General features: G+C 44.4%; 3 protein-coding genes across 14 annotated transcripts in view; 1 reads left to right on the forward strand and 2 right to left on the reverse strand.

The window, feature by feature from the left end:
* Nucleotides 1–15,792, forward strand: part of MED12L (mediator complex subunit 12L) — a 150,764-nt gene that overhangs the window by 87,663 nt on the left and 47,309 nt on the right. The window lies entirely within an intron of this gene.
* Nucleotides 8,974–10,150, reverse strand: P2RY13 (purinergic receptor P2Y13). The gene has a single exon (XM_080410297.1). It carries the CDS (start codon nt 10,136–10,138, stop codon nt 9,104–9,106), a length of 1,035 nt encoding a protein of 344 aa, XP_080266423.1. The 5' UTR covers nt 10,139–10,150; the 3' UTR covers nt 8,974–9,103.
* P2RY12 (purinergic receptor P2Y12) lies at nt 12,302–14,506 on the reverse strand (the record flags this gene model as incomplete). Its single annotated transcript, XM_080410298.1, has 1 exon — nt 12,302–14,506. The coding sequence occupies one exon, from the start codon at nt 14,504–14,506 to the stop codon at nt 13,487–13,489; it is 1,020 nt and encodes a 339-aa protein (XP_080266424.1). The 3' UTR covers nt 12,302–13,486.

Below are 15,792 nucleotides of genomic sequence, written 5' to 3' on the forward strand. Positions count from 1 at the left end.
TAATTCCTGTTTTCTTTTCACTTGAGGGTGATTAAGAGCAAGACGATTCACAGAACAACTTATCAAATGCTTTTCAGATGGTCAAAGATCACTTACCTGTCGCCATTGTTGCCTTCTGCTTGTGTCTGAGCTGCATCTCCAAAGTGCCTTAGACACCTCCGGAACGCTTCTTGAAACTACAGTAGGCATGAGAGTATTTCTTGCGTTAAGGTGGTTAAGTAAACCATATCTGGAAGTAGGCTTTTCTGCTTCCGATGGCTTTTTTTGCGATACCTGATCAGAGAGTCAGAATTCCCCTGGCCAGGAGCAACTGGAGCAACTGGCTTTCTCATTCCTGGGAATGACTCACATGCCAGGGTAGGTGAGCGGTGCACTCCCGCTCACTTCCTGGCTCCGGAGTAGCTCGGGCGCCCAGGACGCAGACAGTGATTCACCTGAGAGGTGGGTTAGTGCCTGTTAAAGGCAGCAGTCTTCATGCAGGGAGACGCTGCAAACAGTCTCAAGTTCTGTTTTACAGCAACCTGTGCAACCGTGCCTGTGCCTTTCGGTTAATACAGTTTTGGCTGCAGGGTGAATGTGAATTCAATGTGATACTGAAAAATCTTGTGCTGGATAGATGCAAATATCTGCTAATTGAGATTATCATGTCAATTATTAATTTGACTATATTTAGACATCTTTAACATACTTTGAACAGATTCTCTCTTCTAAATAGCTTGTAGGATGAAAGTAAAATGTTAAATCTGTAGCTAAACATTTAAGCTAAAATAACTAGACTGTGTTTACTGCAGGCTTTTTGCTGTCGTGAAGGTGTTCTTCATGACTCTGTGAGCCCACAGACTTCTGCAGTCGGGCTGTCTGTGGTCCTGGGTGCACACACATTTAGAGTAAGATAATTCAGTGCCTTAACAGCATCAAAATAATCATGGCAGTAGTTACCTCAGGACAGAATTTTGCTTTGTGTCAGTAGAGCACGAAGTCATGAATTTACCATTTCTGCCACCTTCTTAAAAAGAAATCAGATTTATTTCTCCCTCATTTAACTTGCAGGAGAAAATAAAAAATAAGCTTAATGCTACAAGAGTGCAATGGCTGCAGAGTCACTTTTCTCTCAGACTGCTCTGTCTGTTCTGCCTGGACCTCTCCATACGCTCTTTTTTTTCTTTTTTCTTTCTTTTTTCCTCAAAGATCTGAGGGACTGAATCCCCAGGTGCCCTTGCCTGAAACTGCATAGCCTTGTGCATAGGTGCCCTTGACAGCTGCGTGGAGCCTTGTGAGGAGCAAGAGCAGGACCTACCAACTGCCTTCGTTGTTGTGAACAGCTTCCTCTGGCCATGTGTCTAGGGGAGCCTGGTACTAATTTTCACATTTCTGCTAGTGGGCAGACTGTAAAATTCCTACTTGCCTCAGGACTTCTCCCTTGAATCAGGTACAGTCCCTGATCATAGGAGACTTCTGACACAGCTCATCTTTGAAGACCAGCTTTTGCAAGGCAAACCAGCTAATGCAAATGAAGCCAGCAGGAACACGTGTTATACTTCTGTCATACGTTTTCAGCTTTATTATTACAAGCTGCCAAACTGATCTCAGGAGCTGGATATTCTGACATTAATTGGTGGTCCCTGTTGCATGCACATGCTGGAGTGCGCACATCGCATCACCTGAGGATGCAGAAGGCTTTTTCTGCAGTTAGGGAGAGGAGATTTGATGAACTCAGACCTTGCACATGGCTATGTAGGGCAGTGTGTGCCAGCCACCATTTCACCTTCTCTCAACTGTCCCTTGTGCTCCAGCAGCAGCTGCTTGTGTTTTGTTCCCCTCCCAGCTGCTTGTCCTGTTTCTAGGCTAATAGTGCCTTCTGTTTTTCCTTCCACTCTTTGGTTCACCTCCACCATGGCTTTCAATCATTTTCCACCCTAACGTTACCTGTGGTGATCCAGTTTGCTGTTCTGAGTGAAGCCTGTGTAAGACAGGAGTATGTGCCTGACTGTTGGCCTTGTAGGCTGCTCCTCCTAGTTGAGAAGTTATCCCGTGGAGAGAGCAGTGGGAGCCACCCTGGGTTATGGTGGTAAGTGCTATTCTCAGTTAGTGCAGCTCAGGTATGGTACAGCTCACTGCGTAGCCATGCAAACAGCACAAACAGCTTCATTTCTCAGCATTGTGTCTCTTAAGGTGTTAATCTCCTGTCTCTGTAATAATCACTGTCTTTTTTCTCCGTTAAGTGAAGACCTCATTCTGCCTCTGGGGAGTGTACAAGGCTGTTCGTTCTGCCTTTCTCCCATGGCTTTGCAGTAGCTGGGAGGCTCCAGAGCTGTGAGAACATCTGCCTCTGTTCATTGTGCTCCTGATGGGCCTCATACTGTGAGTTCTTTGGTTGACTTTCAGTACGATCTGGTTTACCTGAGGACAGGGTGCAGTGCAAATTCTGTGCTGATTTTGGGGGTTAGCCTCATCTCCTTCCTTTTGAGAATTCAGAGGATTTCATTTAAATCTCTTTCTCTATTCTTTTGGGGATTTCTCAGATCTCTTCCCTGACACCACATGTTGGGAGTCAGACCTGTTTATGCTCAGCTTTGCATCTTACCTTTTTCACCACTTTTCCACCACTGTGGTCTCCTCTCCCGTTATCACTGGTAAAACAGCCATAGGCCAAAGAGTCTATTCTTTGGTTTTGTTGCAACTTAGACCTGTCAGTATGTGTGCTAGGGCTCTGTGAATATACGCTCTGACAAGGTGACTTCTTGGTCTTTTCCTGTGGGTATTGCCAGTGGTGATTTTCCGTCTGTATCCTGTGGGGCCTGACTGTGCAAAGGACCCCAGACCTGGGCGTAGCTGTGCAGTGTCACGGTCTGTGGCTGCTGTTGTGCACACAGATTATCTTCACCACATCTCAGGCCAGTTGCCCATCTGAAGCTGTTCGGTTCACCTCTTGGCTAGTGCATCCTTTCAAGGAGCCAGCTGGAGATTAGGCTGGCTTGTAAGTGACTCGCTGCCATCAGGCATGTGGGCCGTGGAGATGAGCGACGTGAACAGGGCTCGCAGTCTGGTGCTGTCAAGCTGTGTCCTGTCTCTGAATGTGGGGGAATTGTGTGAAGGTGGGTTCTTGTGCTGGCTTCTCAAGAATTGGTTGGAATTAGACTCTTCGAAGTTCCCATCTTCCAAAAGCGTCACTCTCAAGCTACATCTGAACACACATCCAGATGCAACAGTGGACATCCACTCGTAGGTCACATAGGTAGGTTTCCTGAAGAGAAGCCCTCTGACATTTCAGGGGAAACACTGCAGAATTTGCAGGAGAAATCAACCTCTCTTCCATTGACATACCTCATAATAGATGGTTCTTCTCTGGGATGTCTGGACAGCCCAAAATTCCAGTGTCAGAGGTCCTTAGAGGAGCAGAGACTTCACAGCTTGCACACTAAACAAAGCATTCACACTGTGTTGGTCTTGCTTCCAGTGTTGCTGTGCACAGGCTGCCTGACAGCATGCCCCTCCGCCGGGGCTCTGTTGGCTTCTGCCTCTGTTCTGAGGAACAGCAGACTCCTGGGACCAGCGGCTTGGGAACTGGGAAGTCTAAGTGCAGTGGCTGAGGGCTGGAAGCAGATTTGCAGACAGATCATAAACAGCAGTTTTAACACTTAAATCTGAAAGTTACACACTTGACTTGTGTTTTGCACAAGACCATGCACTCCCAAGCATGGTGCTGTACTGCATCCCTGGAGTGGGGCATGATTCTGACCCAGGGGAGGTGCTGGCAGATGCGTCCATTTCTCTGGGCTCAGTCCTGCAGAATTCGGTCAAGACACAACACAACAGCATTATGGTTCGGTTTGCGCTGCTCTTCTTCAGGCACCTCTGATGTTGGTGCTGTCCTAGGCTGGGGTCTAGGAAGCAGTGCTGCAGGGCATGTGGTGGGGAAGAAGGGAAGACATTAGAAGTGAAAACTGAAATGTTTTAAAAATACAAATGAATTTCTTACAGAGACCCAAGGGTTTAGTAGTTGGTACTCTGTGAATGGAGTACACATACCAAAGTCTGTATGCTAAATAGATTCCTAAAATCTACATGAGAATGTTTTGGGTTTTTTGATGTGGTGCAATGGCACATTCACTTTTCTTTAAAATCTCTGTATTTGGTGTATCAGTAAAACTTGATGGGTTAGAAACCACTGTCATAGCATCCCCTAGCAGGCTTTTAACTCAAACATGTTTGGCTGTTCTCAGGCTGGAGCAAGTTGGGACTAGCTGGCACTTGAAAAGGAAATGCTGTGGAGCTTGTCATAAAAACAATGCAAAAGAAATGTGAAGCTCTGATGTAAAGAAAAGTTGAAAGCTAACTTAGAACTTTACTGTTGTTCACATTATTTAAAGGTTGGATATCCCTTTTTGTATTCTGGTGATTAGAGAGCAATTCTCAGATTTCATAAGAGCCTGAACAACGTTATTGCAACAACTACTGTGTTGCTTCATTCTAAAACTCCTTTACTATCGTATTTAGCAATATGAACTACAGGGTTATTTTAAAGCAGATTAGCCACCTGGATAATATAAGACTGGCTTTTTCTTTTTTTCAAACATAGAAAAGTGGTAGCAAGATCAGAGCTTGCAACACTGGGAGGATTCCTCCAGCGTTGTATCTTCAGATGTGCAAGATGGAGGTGCTTTTGTCAATGAAATTGGCTCATGGGAGTTTGACACTTCCCATTTCCTTAGGTGGTTTGCTTCAATCACTGTTTTGGTGGCTGTCACTAAAAGGGAAGGAGGGGGGAATGGAGCTAATTAAAAACTGACTCATTTCTTCCCTTCCCTTCCTGCCCCCCCATCCTTGAGGTCCTCATGCTATGTTTCTAGGTAACCTGAAGTTACACACGGTGGCTGGCTGATCCTGTCTATAGGCTTAGGTCTATTGCAGTGTCTTTAGTTTTCACATGCGACCTGCGGGCTCTGTGCATTTGCGTGTCATCGTATGGGTAGCATCTTTGTTGCTTGACTTGGCTTCCCAGCTCTTGGTCATGATGCAAATGGTTGTTCTGCATTTCTAATTAATTGCAGTACTGCTGTGTGTTATGAGAGTTTTCTCAGTGCTCAGGGTTGTAGGAGCCTTGATGGAGGAATGTGTATCACTGTGCCAGAGTCGGGACACGTAGTCTGCATTCTGAAGTGCAGAATTTGTCTTTAGGCATTCAGGAATTAACTTGCTGTCCTTCTGGAGAGGCAGTCTGATACAAAGTTCAGAAGGCTAGATGGTGCATGTATTAGGCAAAAGTATAATGCATTTCCCTTTTCTGAAACACAAGTAAAATAAAAAATACAAAGAAATGTATTTAAGCCTTTATGTACCCAAGTAGGATTGATTTGCTGCAAAACTTGGCTGCCTGGTGCCCTTTAGTTCCCCTACTGGCAACCCAACAACCTGTAAAAATGTTTACAATAAGTGTCAATAGTTTGAACAAGTGTAAGCCCTGGTGCCAGTTTTCCAGTTTCTAGGTTGTTTGTTGCTTCTAGTCTGGAGCGTAGACAAAGCCAAGCAAGTGAACGTTTCGATGTGGAAAGGAAAAGCCCTGCTGCTGCCCCATGGTGGTGATGGGCCGGATTAAGCACACATAAGCACACATGTGGAAACGTTACCTGCATTTGCTCTGTCTTGTCCAACTGCTGAATCTAGGAAAAGCAAGAGTTTTTTTCTCAGCAGCTCCTGAGTGTCAGGACCAGCCTTTTCAAGTTAAGTGGGGAGAAAAATCCGTTTTGGAAAAATTGTGACTGTTGCATTGAATACACTTGTAAACTTTACTGAATTACCTAAATTCCATGACTGCACTAAAGAAATTTGGAGGGCCCAGAAGAGCAGAATGCTCTGGTACTCTCTGCCTGTGGTCTAGGCTGATGGCTTCCTCCTCTCTGAGGGAAGTCTGTTCTTGAAACATGTCTCCGTTTTGGTCAGGTGTAAAATATAACATGTTGCTTTGATTATTTGTTTGAGGCTTAAAAATCAGAGACCTAAACTTTGAGGCATTTTAACTGTTAGGATTCTTACTTCCATCTGGAGGCAGGGAACTAAAAACGTGCAGAAAAAAGTGCAAAATCCCAAATGTTAGAATTTAGGGGAAATTTTTTTTTTCCTGTAAGTAGATCAACCAGATGTTCTATTCTTGCAGTCACTTTGCATTTCTGTGCTGCAGAGTTTAGTAACTCTGGCTGCCTTTTACCTACCTAAGAAGCAGCAGCTGAAAAACAGATGATTAAGACTCCTCTGAAACCTTTGGCACACCCCTTACTTAAGGAGCAACTCAGCCCATTTTGTGGTTACACCCACCCTTACATGCAGGCTCCTAGTACGTAATTCTGACTGTGTGTAATGCCAGTATGTGTTTATGCACAGCGTTAAGTGAGCCTGGTGTTATAAGCAGTAGGAATGAGAAAACAAAAAAAACCCCAAACTTCCATGGCGGAGTAAGTTTTCTGTTCTTCAGCATTTTCATAGTTTATTGCTGCCACACTGCTCATTTTATTTTACTGTCTTTCTCTGTAATAACCACAAAAATGGCCCAGAGTTCCACTTTTAAATCCAGAGCTGGATACAAGTCCATGCTGAGAGTTCTGGGCACCTTCATAGCAGCTATGCTGGTGTGATTCATTTGGAAGAGGGAGGACCAAGCTGCAAAGCTTCGTGCTGAACTCTTCCCTATTATGCCCAAAGCTCAGGAACAGAGATTTCCATGGGCACCTGCCTGGTGGAAGGTTACAGCTGGTTTACAAACCATCTTCTCCTGATGTATAGCTCTGGTCACTACATTAATTGCTGTGCTACATCAACAGGCTTAGAGAAACGTTTTCAGGCTCCTCATACTTTTCTTTAAGCAGTTGCTGAAGTGTTGACTATTTTAGCAGCTAAAAATGTACCTAAAATAAAATAGTGAAGTTAATCCTGTTAAACACTGTGTATGTGTGGGGAGAGAGGAATTAATTCCTGAATAGCAATTAATCCTGAGAGAGAGAAACACCGTTTGAGATAAGGTTGATTTATAGGGAAGTTCAGACCCAACTGAAAGCTGACTGGGGATTAGTTCAATTTCCAGTTGTAAAAGGGTGTTACAGTTACAGAAAGTATGTAATGTGCCTAGCGGAGAAGATTGAGTGAGTAGAAATTGCTAAATAAGACATACATCTACCTGTGTGGCAGAGGCTGGGGAATCCCAAAGGCAGATGTAATTAATGCACAGTAATCTAAGAACAGTTTTTAAAAAAACAGGCTGTGTGGAGCAACCGGCGTGATTGTATTAGGCTGCTGTAAATACTTAATTTCTAAAAATAGCAATCAAGTGGTGATCAAAGCATCTGGCACCTGTGAGGAGGCATGAAGCTGGCAGGAGAGCTTGAGAAGAGGTGAAGTTTGTTCCTAAGGGACGTGGCTCTTTCCTCAGCGAGGTGCTGGGGACTGGCACGCTTCGGCTCTGCAGTGTCACAGAGCAGCAGGAGCTGAGTGCCCAGGTACGGGGCAGTGGGCAGGGGGTGACGGGAGCTACAGCCAGCAGTAGGGCCGATGGAAAAGAGCAAGTTGGGATGCTTTCCCTGAGGTCCCTTCTGCAATGCCACGTCACCTGAGCAGTGTGCAGAGGTAGTCATCTGGGGTGGCAGGTATATCGGGGGACAAGCAGCAGGAGCAACATGTTTGAGAAGCAAGGAAGCAGCTGTAAAGTCCCTTCCAACATAAACCATGCTGTGGTTCTATGATTGCTGAGGGCTAAGGTAAGTTTAACAGTTTTGTGGGGTTTTTTTATATGCTTTGTAGAGTTGGAGTCAGTAAACGGTTGGTATCTCTTTCACGTCTTAAAATAGTGAAATAAATCCCAGGATTTGTGATTAGAAAGGCATTTCTCTTTAGGCACAGTCTATTTGGACTTCCCCTGTAGGACAGCTAAGGAAGAGGTCTGCGGGTAGTGCAGTGAGCCAGGTGGAGAAGGGTTTGCTGGGCGAGGAGGGTGAGGCAGTGCTGCCTGCTGCCTTCTCTTTGCCTGTGGATGGGACTGGGAATGGGGAACGTGCCACCAAGGGTGACATGTCTGGGTGTTCCTCTCTGCGAGTGGTGGGATAGAGGTGAATGCCACGCAGCTCTGGGGTGCCTGTGGCAGGGGAGCAATCCTGGGTTCTCTGCTGTCCTGGGCGAGGAGTGTGCTCTGGGGGCTGGGGTATTGCCAGCAGTGCCCTCCCGCAAAGCCCCGCTGAGGATGGAGAGGAAGGATGGTGAAACAGTGTAGGCAGTAGGAAAGCAGTTATGTGTGAGAGAGGCGGGTAAGGATGGGGAGGAACCATGTCCTTCTTCCTTCTGTCAAGTATGGTTCCTCCTCTTCCCTGCCCTGTGACGTGCTGGCTGAGCTGACACCCAGCGTAAGAATTACTGACATACAAAGTTAACAGCTCTGGGGTTTGATCCCAATTAAAGCCAAATCATCCTTAAAAGCAGCTATAGTCAGTAAGCTGCTTAAGTGTTAACAAGTAAGTTATTCTTGTTTAAAGCGGATAGAATTATTTTGTAGATTGGCTTAGGTTATAGGAAGGTATTTTAATTCATGGGCTACAGTCTGTCTGTATCCTGTGACGTGGACACGAATTAGTGACCAAATTGGAAAAAACTCCGTTCTGGTTCGCTTTGCAGAGGCAGCAGAGCAACACGAGACTGCAAACTGATCATCCGTAGTTTTACGCATCACCGATGCTGGTTTTCTGTTCAGACCGGCGTGGTTATGGCTGGAAGTCACATGAGTGACTCTGAGGTAGCACGGCGCTGTGTGGCATGCATGCAACCATACTGGGGCTGGGCAGGTGCTGCCACGACACAGCGGGGCTTCTGCAGCATTTGATTAGCAGTGATGGTGTCAGCAGGAGAGCACAGTTTGGGGGGGGGATCGGTGTTTGATCAGGGCCAGCAGTGACAGTTCTTTGTCTATAAAGACTGAGCAGTGAGAGTAAATAAGGAAATTCCATTTTGACATTTTTATTAAGTATTAATATTACAGTACAACTGCCTTTTCATTTTCCACAGCAGAAATAAAGTATTTTTTAAGTTCTCTATGAATATGCAGAGACTGTAGAGCATGAAGCTGCAGTCAAGATTCGGTAGCAGAGGTTCGTGTGTCCAGTTCTGTTGTGGGGTTTGTATGAACTGTTTTCTGAAATGTCTTTATTCTCCTGCATAATACCTTTTCTAGAAATGGTTTGCACAAGAACATGTATATCAGGGGGTCCATGCAGACGTTTGTGGCAGCCAGCCACAGAGTGCTTTCTTTCGCAACAAAGAGCTGGTTCTGCAGACGACAGTCCATGTGGGTGGTCGTTTGACTCAGAGTATAGGGAACCCTGCTAAAATGAAAGGGGGCAAAGCATAAGAAAAACACAGTGAAAATGATGAATACTTTTCCCTTGATCCTTTGTTCACTTTTGTTGTTTTTCTTCCGTGTTTTTATATAAGACTCATATACCTTTTTGGCAATAATTATATAAAATAGAAACATGAGGATGAGAACAGTCCAGAAAATAAACTGACAGATATAATTGACGGCTTCATGCCATTTGAGTCCAAAGTAGTTCTTCAGTGAGGCACACTTCTTCACTGATTGGGGTGTTGCTTTCTTGTTTGATAAGACCATGTTAGGCAGAGAGAGAACAAAGAAGAAGAGCCAGACCAGACCCGCCAGGATCTTTGCTGAGGTCAGGTTTTGCACCCAGAACTTCCCAAAAGGTCTCACAATCTTGAGAAATCTGTCAAAAGCAATGAGTCCGAGTAGCACTATGCTAATGTACATGGTATTGTAAAATACTACAGCTGAGAAGCGACAGACAAAAGCTTTGAGTTGCCATGGTCCCAGGCCAGAGTCCGTTAGGATTTTCAGAGGAAGCATCAGGGTCATTATAAAATCAGAAACTAAGATATTTTTCAGATAGACAATGAAAGTTGATGTGCTTGGAATCTGGAAGAAAGCCCAAAAAGCCAGGCTGTTAAGTACGAGTCCCAGAAGGAAGATGAGTGTATACAGTACTGGGAAGACGAGGTGGGTGATCGTGGTGTCTCGGTGGCACTGCTGTGTGGAGGAGGGTGCTCCACTGGAGTTACTGACAATACTCTCATTTGCGATGTCTCCCATTGTTTGCAATAGACTTGGGTGAAAAGAGAGAGAAAACATAAAATATAACATTCTATATTTAAAATTACATGTTTCTTAGAGTGACTGGCAAGTTTATACAAATAAGCACAAAACCTGAGTGTGCATTCAATAGAAATCAGCCGGTCTAGTTCATAGAAAATGTAAATCTTTGCCTAAGTTTAAGTTGTTTACAAAGGAACATCTAGTGAGAAGTTAAAATGGTATATTTTCATTATGGAGGCCTAAGATAATACGATAGCAAGGTATAACAGCATATTACCTAGAGCACCATTTACATGGAAATGTATTTTAACATTAAACAGAAATTTTACAGTTGTGTCCCAAAAGCAAGGTGCTTCTGGGGAAGCGACTCCTGGTATTTCTTACCAAGCATACTCCATTTTTCCTTTCTCAGCACAATTTTAAGTAACGCATAAGATGCACACTGCTGGTTATCAGCCTCTTACATCTGAAAGGCAGATGACAGAGTGCCCCATCACACCACGTGAACGCTGCAATCATGCAAGTACCTGAGCAAACCTGGCAGCAACTGTTTCAGAGTGTGTTTGGCTGTCTTCGGTTCATATGCTGTTCCTCTGCCAACAGAAGCGTCGAGCAAAGTATTAAGAATGGAGAAATGTGTAGAAAGACGAGACTTTTTCTGTTGGTGTGGTATGTTGTTTCCTTCCTCATTTTCATGTATCACTCGAGTTAGTTAATCATGTTTGCTGTTGTTTTTCTCTCTCCCTTTTGCCCTCTGTCAGAAAGTACACTGCTTTCTCCTATACTAAGAAAAAAAATTACCACATCCATTGAGACAGGCACGTTTTCCAGCTCTTGGTTTGTGTGAGGCAGACCTGATGGCACCTATGTGCCATTATGTGCCATTATGATTTGGCTCCTTTAGAGATGTGGGGTGAACAAACACAGAGTGTTTCCTGACAGTTTTCCAGGATAATCCTCAAATGTAGCTCTGAGCCCTTGTCTGTGTGTGTGCGCTCCCCTGTTCTGGACAGCACTAGTCAACAAATGTGTGACCAGAGAATCAGGTCAGAGTCATCCTTACAGTGGGTCACTCAGCTACAAAATCATGTGCGCCACCATATTCAGAAATTGTACCCCTCCCTCTGTGGCCTCTTAATATTGACACATAAACCTGAGCTTGACTTTTGATCTCCAGAATGGGACTTTTGGTTTATTTTGTTGTCAGTGTAGCCAGGTGATACAGCGTGCTGGTTACAGCTATTTTCTGGGTCTGGCAGAGGCTGTTGCTACATGGTATGCTTTGTATTTGTTATGTGTTTATTATGTATAATGTTGGAATCTAGTACATTTCTCTGTAAACAGAATTTTTTGTATGAGTTTAACTTAGTCGTGTGATTTGTCTTTTATTTTCCTGTCAAATGATGTGACGGAGGGTTCTGGCTCCTTGCTGCCTTGCAGGAAATGGCTCACGTTCAAGCCATCCCTTTGTGGGCAGACATGAATTGCTTTTTGGGGTTCTCAGGCTGCAGCTGTATTGACAGTAAGTTTGTGCATTAGCATATACGTTGTGGTTAATGTAGGTATGCATGCTGATGTTGTCATTAAATGGCTGGCAGAAAGCAAAGAGCCTTGAGGATGGCCGGGATGAAAGTCACCTTTGCCATTGTCATCAGTGAGAGCTGTCCCTAGCTGCCTGCCCCGACTTCTGTTCATTCAGCAGGGATTCTGCAAAGCTGAGAGGGTCCATTGCAATACCCCAGGACTGATGTCCAAAGCAGCATCTTCCATGTTTTCTCCCAGACTGGCCCCTTGGCGCTGTTCCCAGCTGCCAGAGGCAGGTTCCAAGTATCCCGTCAGTGACTGCTGGATGGCTCGCAGGTGGCTGTAGGATCTGTTGTCCGAACAGCTCATCTGATCAGTAAAAGCAGCTGCTAGATAATTACTACTCTCTCTCTCCATGTTTAGGTACAAAAAATGGGGGGAATGAGTGCTGGGTGGGGGGCATCAGCTGGAGTTTATCAGTCCTGGGCTCCGTGGGGCTGGCTGTGGAGAGCACGCTCTGCGGTGACCAGCAGCGCCAGTTCCAGGGAAATAATGGTGCCCTGTTTTCTGCAGTGTAACCCAGTTACTGATTGTAATTAGTGTCGGCGTATATACCAGAATGAGCAGTGCACAAAATGTTTTGTAAAATATTTAATTTGTCCAGGCAGGTTTTAAGAGATGCATAAACTGTAAGGCTGAGTGCTAAAGTAAGTGAACTGTCTTTCAGCTTTTTAGGAAATTTGGGTATCCGTTGTAAAAACACCCAGTGCGCTGCCAGGCACAGATAAGTACCAGAGAAGGGTCGACAGGCAATGGCTTTTGCCAGGACTGAGCTCTTGCATGATGGTGAAATGTATTTCTGAATTGGAGCTGTTTTGCAGTGATGATAAATGAAGCATAATTTATTGCAGTAGCCTAGGGTCTTTTTCATGTGTAGTTGTTATGATTCCTGAAAATGTTATGTACCTGAAAATACATTCCTGGTTTTCTTTTTCAGCTTTCCCAAATGAAAAAAAAGGAAGTGGTTAAATTTTTTGTGTAGTGCAAAAAAGCTTCCCTTAATAATCAGTAAAGATCTTACTATAGTGAGTCTGTTTTTCCCTAAGACCTAAGTATTCTGTAAATAGTATTTGTATATTTTCTAATATTACACATTGTTCTTTATAAAAGTGTACATTTTTGTTTATTCATATAGCAGGGTAAAGTATTTGAAGATTTAACTCACATCAAGATAAGCCTGATTATGAAATAATTTCCTCTGACATACAACTATTAATTATTGATCAATGGATTAAGAATTGCAAGCATATAATTAGATAAGCAAAATTTTATTGTTATCAAAAATCTGCAAAGATAAACGGTTTATCTATATGTCCTATATTTCTGTTTGTCTGCCAGCTGTATACAAGGTGACAACTCCCTGCATTTAAAAATCACGTTTACTGTGGATTTTGTTTGCATTTTCCAGATCTTGTGTTGTCATGGATTTTACTCTGGCCCAAGCTAAGTTATTTCTGTAAAATCTTTGCAGTTCATAATCTCATCTGTAGTACTTAATGACTCAGGTTTAATTTTTTTCCTTACAGCTCCAACTAGAAGTTAAAACCTTTTCCTAGCAATTCTGACAGGTGTGGAGGTGGTGGTCAGGCGGTGCTCTTGTTTTATTCAAGCTTTCTAGTTTTTGCAACCAGTGATGTTGGTTCCAGGGTGCTTGTGCTTCATCTGTAGGACAATTTCTAAGGAAGTTGGTGACTCTAGATATTCTTTGCGGAATTTGTGCTGCTTTTGCCCGCCAAGAACAGGTATGGGTGGTTCTTAGCTCTAGAGCGGCGTCTCATCTGTGTCATCTCCTTCGTTCTGCTCCTTCATCCGTGCTCCGAGTTCTGATGATGCTGTGTGCTTGCACATCATGTCTATCAAGGACTTTCTAAATGATTTGCAAAGGAAAAAGTATATGAATGGATCTAGGCAAGCATTCAGTGATGTCAGCCACAGCGTGCTCTCTTTCAAGTAAAACAAGGTGTTCTGAGCAGAGCATTCAAAAACGTCTCTTGTTTGGCTCAAAGTGTAGGGGATTCTAGTAAAGTGGAATGGCACAAAACAAATAAAGAACACTGCAATAATTATGAAGACCTTCAGATTTACAGTCTTTTGGGATGCCTTTCCTGTGCATCTTGTCCTTTTATAGGATTTGTACAGTTCTTTACTTATAAGTATGTAGCATACAACTATGACTGCTAAATTAACCCAGAAGATAAGTTGACAAATATAGTTTACGATTTCGTGCCAGACTAAGCCAAACTCAGATTTCAAGAAGGCACACTTTTTTACGCTCTTGGGTGTTTTCTTCTTGTTAGTTAAAACCATGTTGGGTAATGAGAGAGTAAACATTGATATCCAAATTGCTGTGGACAGGATCTTAGCACCTAAAAGGCTCCTTGGTGTTGATGTTCTGAATGGTGAAGTGGCTTTCTGATAGCGATCAACAGTTATTAGACCAAGAAACAAAATGCTAATGTACATGGTGAAGTAAAATACAACCTGAGTGACCTGGCACACAAATCCTCTCAGTACCCATGATACTAATTTTGCATCGCTGAGGATTTTAAATGGAAAAGTCAGGATCATGAGGAAGTCAGAAATGACAGTGTTCTTCAGGAAGATGATGAAATTGGATTTACTGGATATTTTAAAAAAGACCCACATTGCCAGGCTGTTCATGATGATACCCACTAGGAACAGAATTGTGTAAAGCAAAGGAAAAATTACTTGACTGATTTTGTTATCACTGGTGCAGTTGCTGTTGTTTCTAGAGTAGCTGAAACTGGTTGTGGCTTTCATTTGCACTTTGTCTTTTCCCCTCTCCCTGTAAAAACAAAAAAATGAAATCATGAGTTAATCTGTCATAAGACTTCAACCTTTTTACTCTTAATTTTTGCATTGGGAGCATTTCTGTGGGGATCTTGACTGCTGTAAGTTGTGTTTTATTTTGCTGGGGATGTCAGGTTTCTACAGGAGAAGAGTGCTAGATGTTGCCATGCTTGTAAGGTAGCCTGGTTTCATCTTCCTTGGCTGAAATGTTGAGGTGCCCTTCCATCCCAGCCTCCCGAGCTCCCATCCCAACCTCCCAAGCTTCCATCCTAACCTCCTGAGCTGCCCGCGCAGCCTCCCCGAGGCCTGCAGTCAGGGCTGGGCAAGGGGCCAGCACGGTGGTGGGCTGGGGGGGCGGCATGGCTGGCGGCACGCTGCCTGTTCCCATCACCGTGTAGGTGATGGCACAGCTCTTGCTCGGTGCGGCTGTGCCTGGGGGCCTGGGCTGTGATTTCGCTTGTCTGACACACGTGTGCCCAAACTGTCTCTCTCCTCCCAGGGAGGAAGGAGAAACGCCCCTTTCGGCATCTTCTTGGGCACGGGAAGGGATAGCATTTAAACTCCTTTTGACTGGGGATGTAACAGTGCCGGGCTGAAGTAAAAGGAATCAAATACCCCTTTTTATTGTATTTCAGCCTGGCTGGCTGTCAGTCTCTCCCAGTGGTGTTATTTCAGCCTCACTTTTAGTTGTCCTTGAAGCTGATCCCTGCCACCCCCTGCCTGCCCTTGCTCAGACCTGGGAACAGCTGCTTGCAGGCTGCCGCCATTTCACCCGGGTATTCAGCGGGTGGATGTGGCACCCCACAAAGTCACCGTTTGTTGCTTCCAAGGGGAAGAAAGTGGGAGAGGAGTACCGGCTTTTCAGCCCTGTGTACTGGCACTAGGGCAGCTAACGGCGTTTGCTACTTCAGTGGCTATACATTTGCCAGCAAGGTCTGAAGATACTTGTAGCTTCATTTATGTAGGTATTAATGGATACCTTTACTTCTAATGTGACAGTTTGTCCTGTCATTTTCCTAAATCGCTTGCTTTACCGGTGCTGTGTGTGTTGCAAATAAATTTAGAGCTTCACTGACCTGAGCCAACATGCAGCAGCCTCCCATGTTTTGCAGCGATCACCTGCATGAAGGTGCTGTTGAGCCCCCTGCATAGTACTGTGCCCCTCCGAGCCCACCCTGGCCACAAAACCAAGAGTTCCTCCGTTGGCTGGTTGCCCACAAACACCAGGAGGCTGACATCTGCCTAACTGGTAACAG

The sequence above is a fragment of the Falco punctatus genome, assembly GCF_963210335.1.
Source record: "Falco punctatus genome assembly, chromosome: 13".
NCBI classification, from domain to species: Eukaryota; Metazoa; Chordata; class Aves; order Falconiformes; family Falconidae; genus Falco; species Falco punctatus.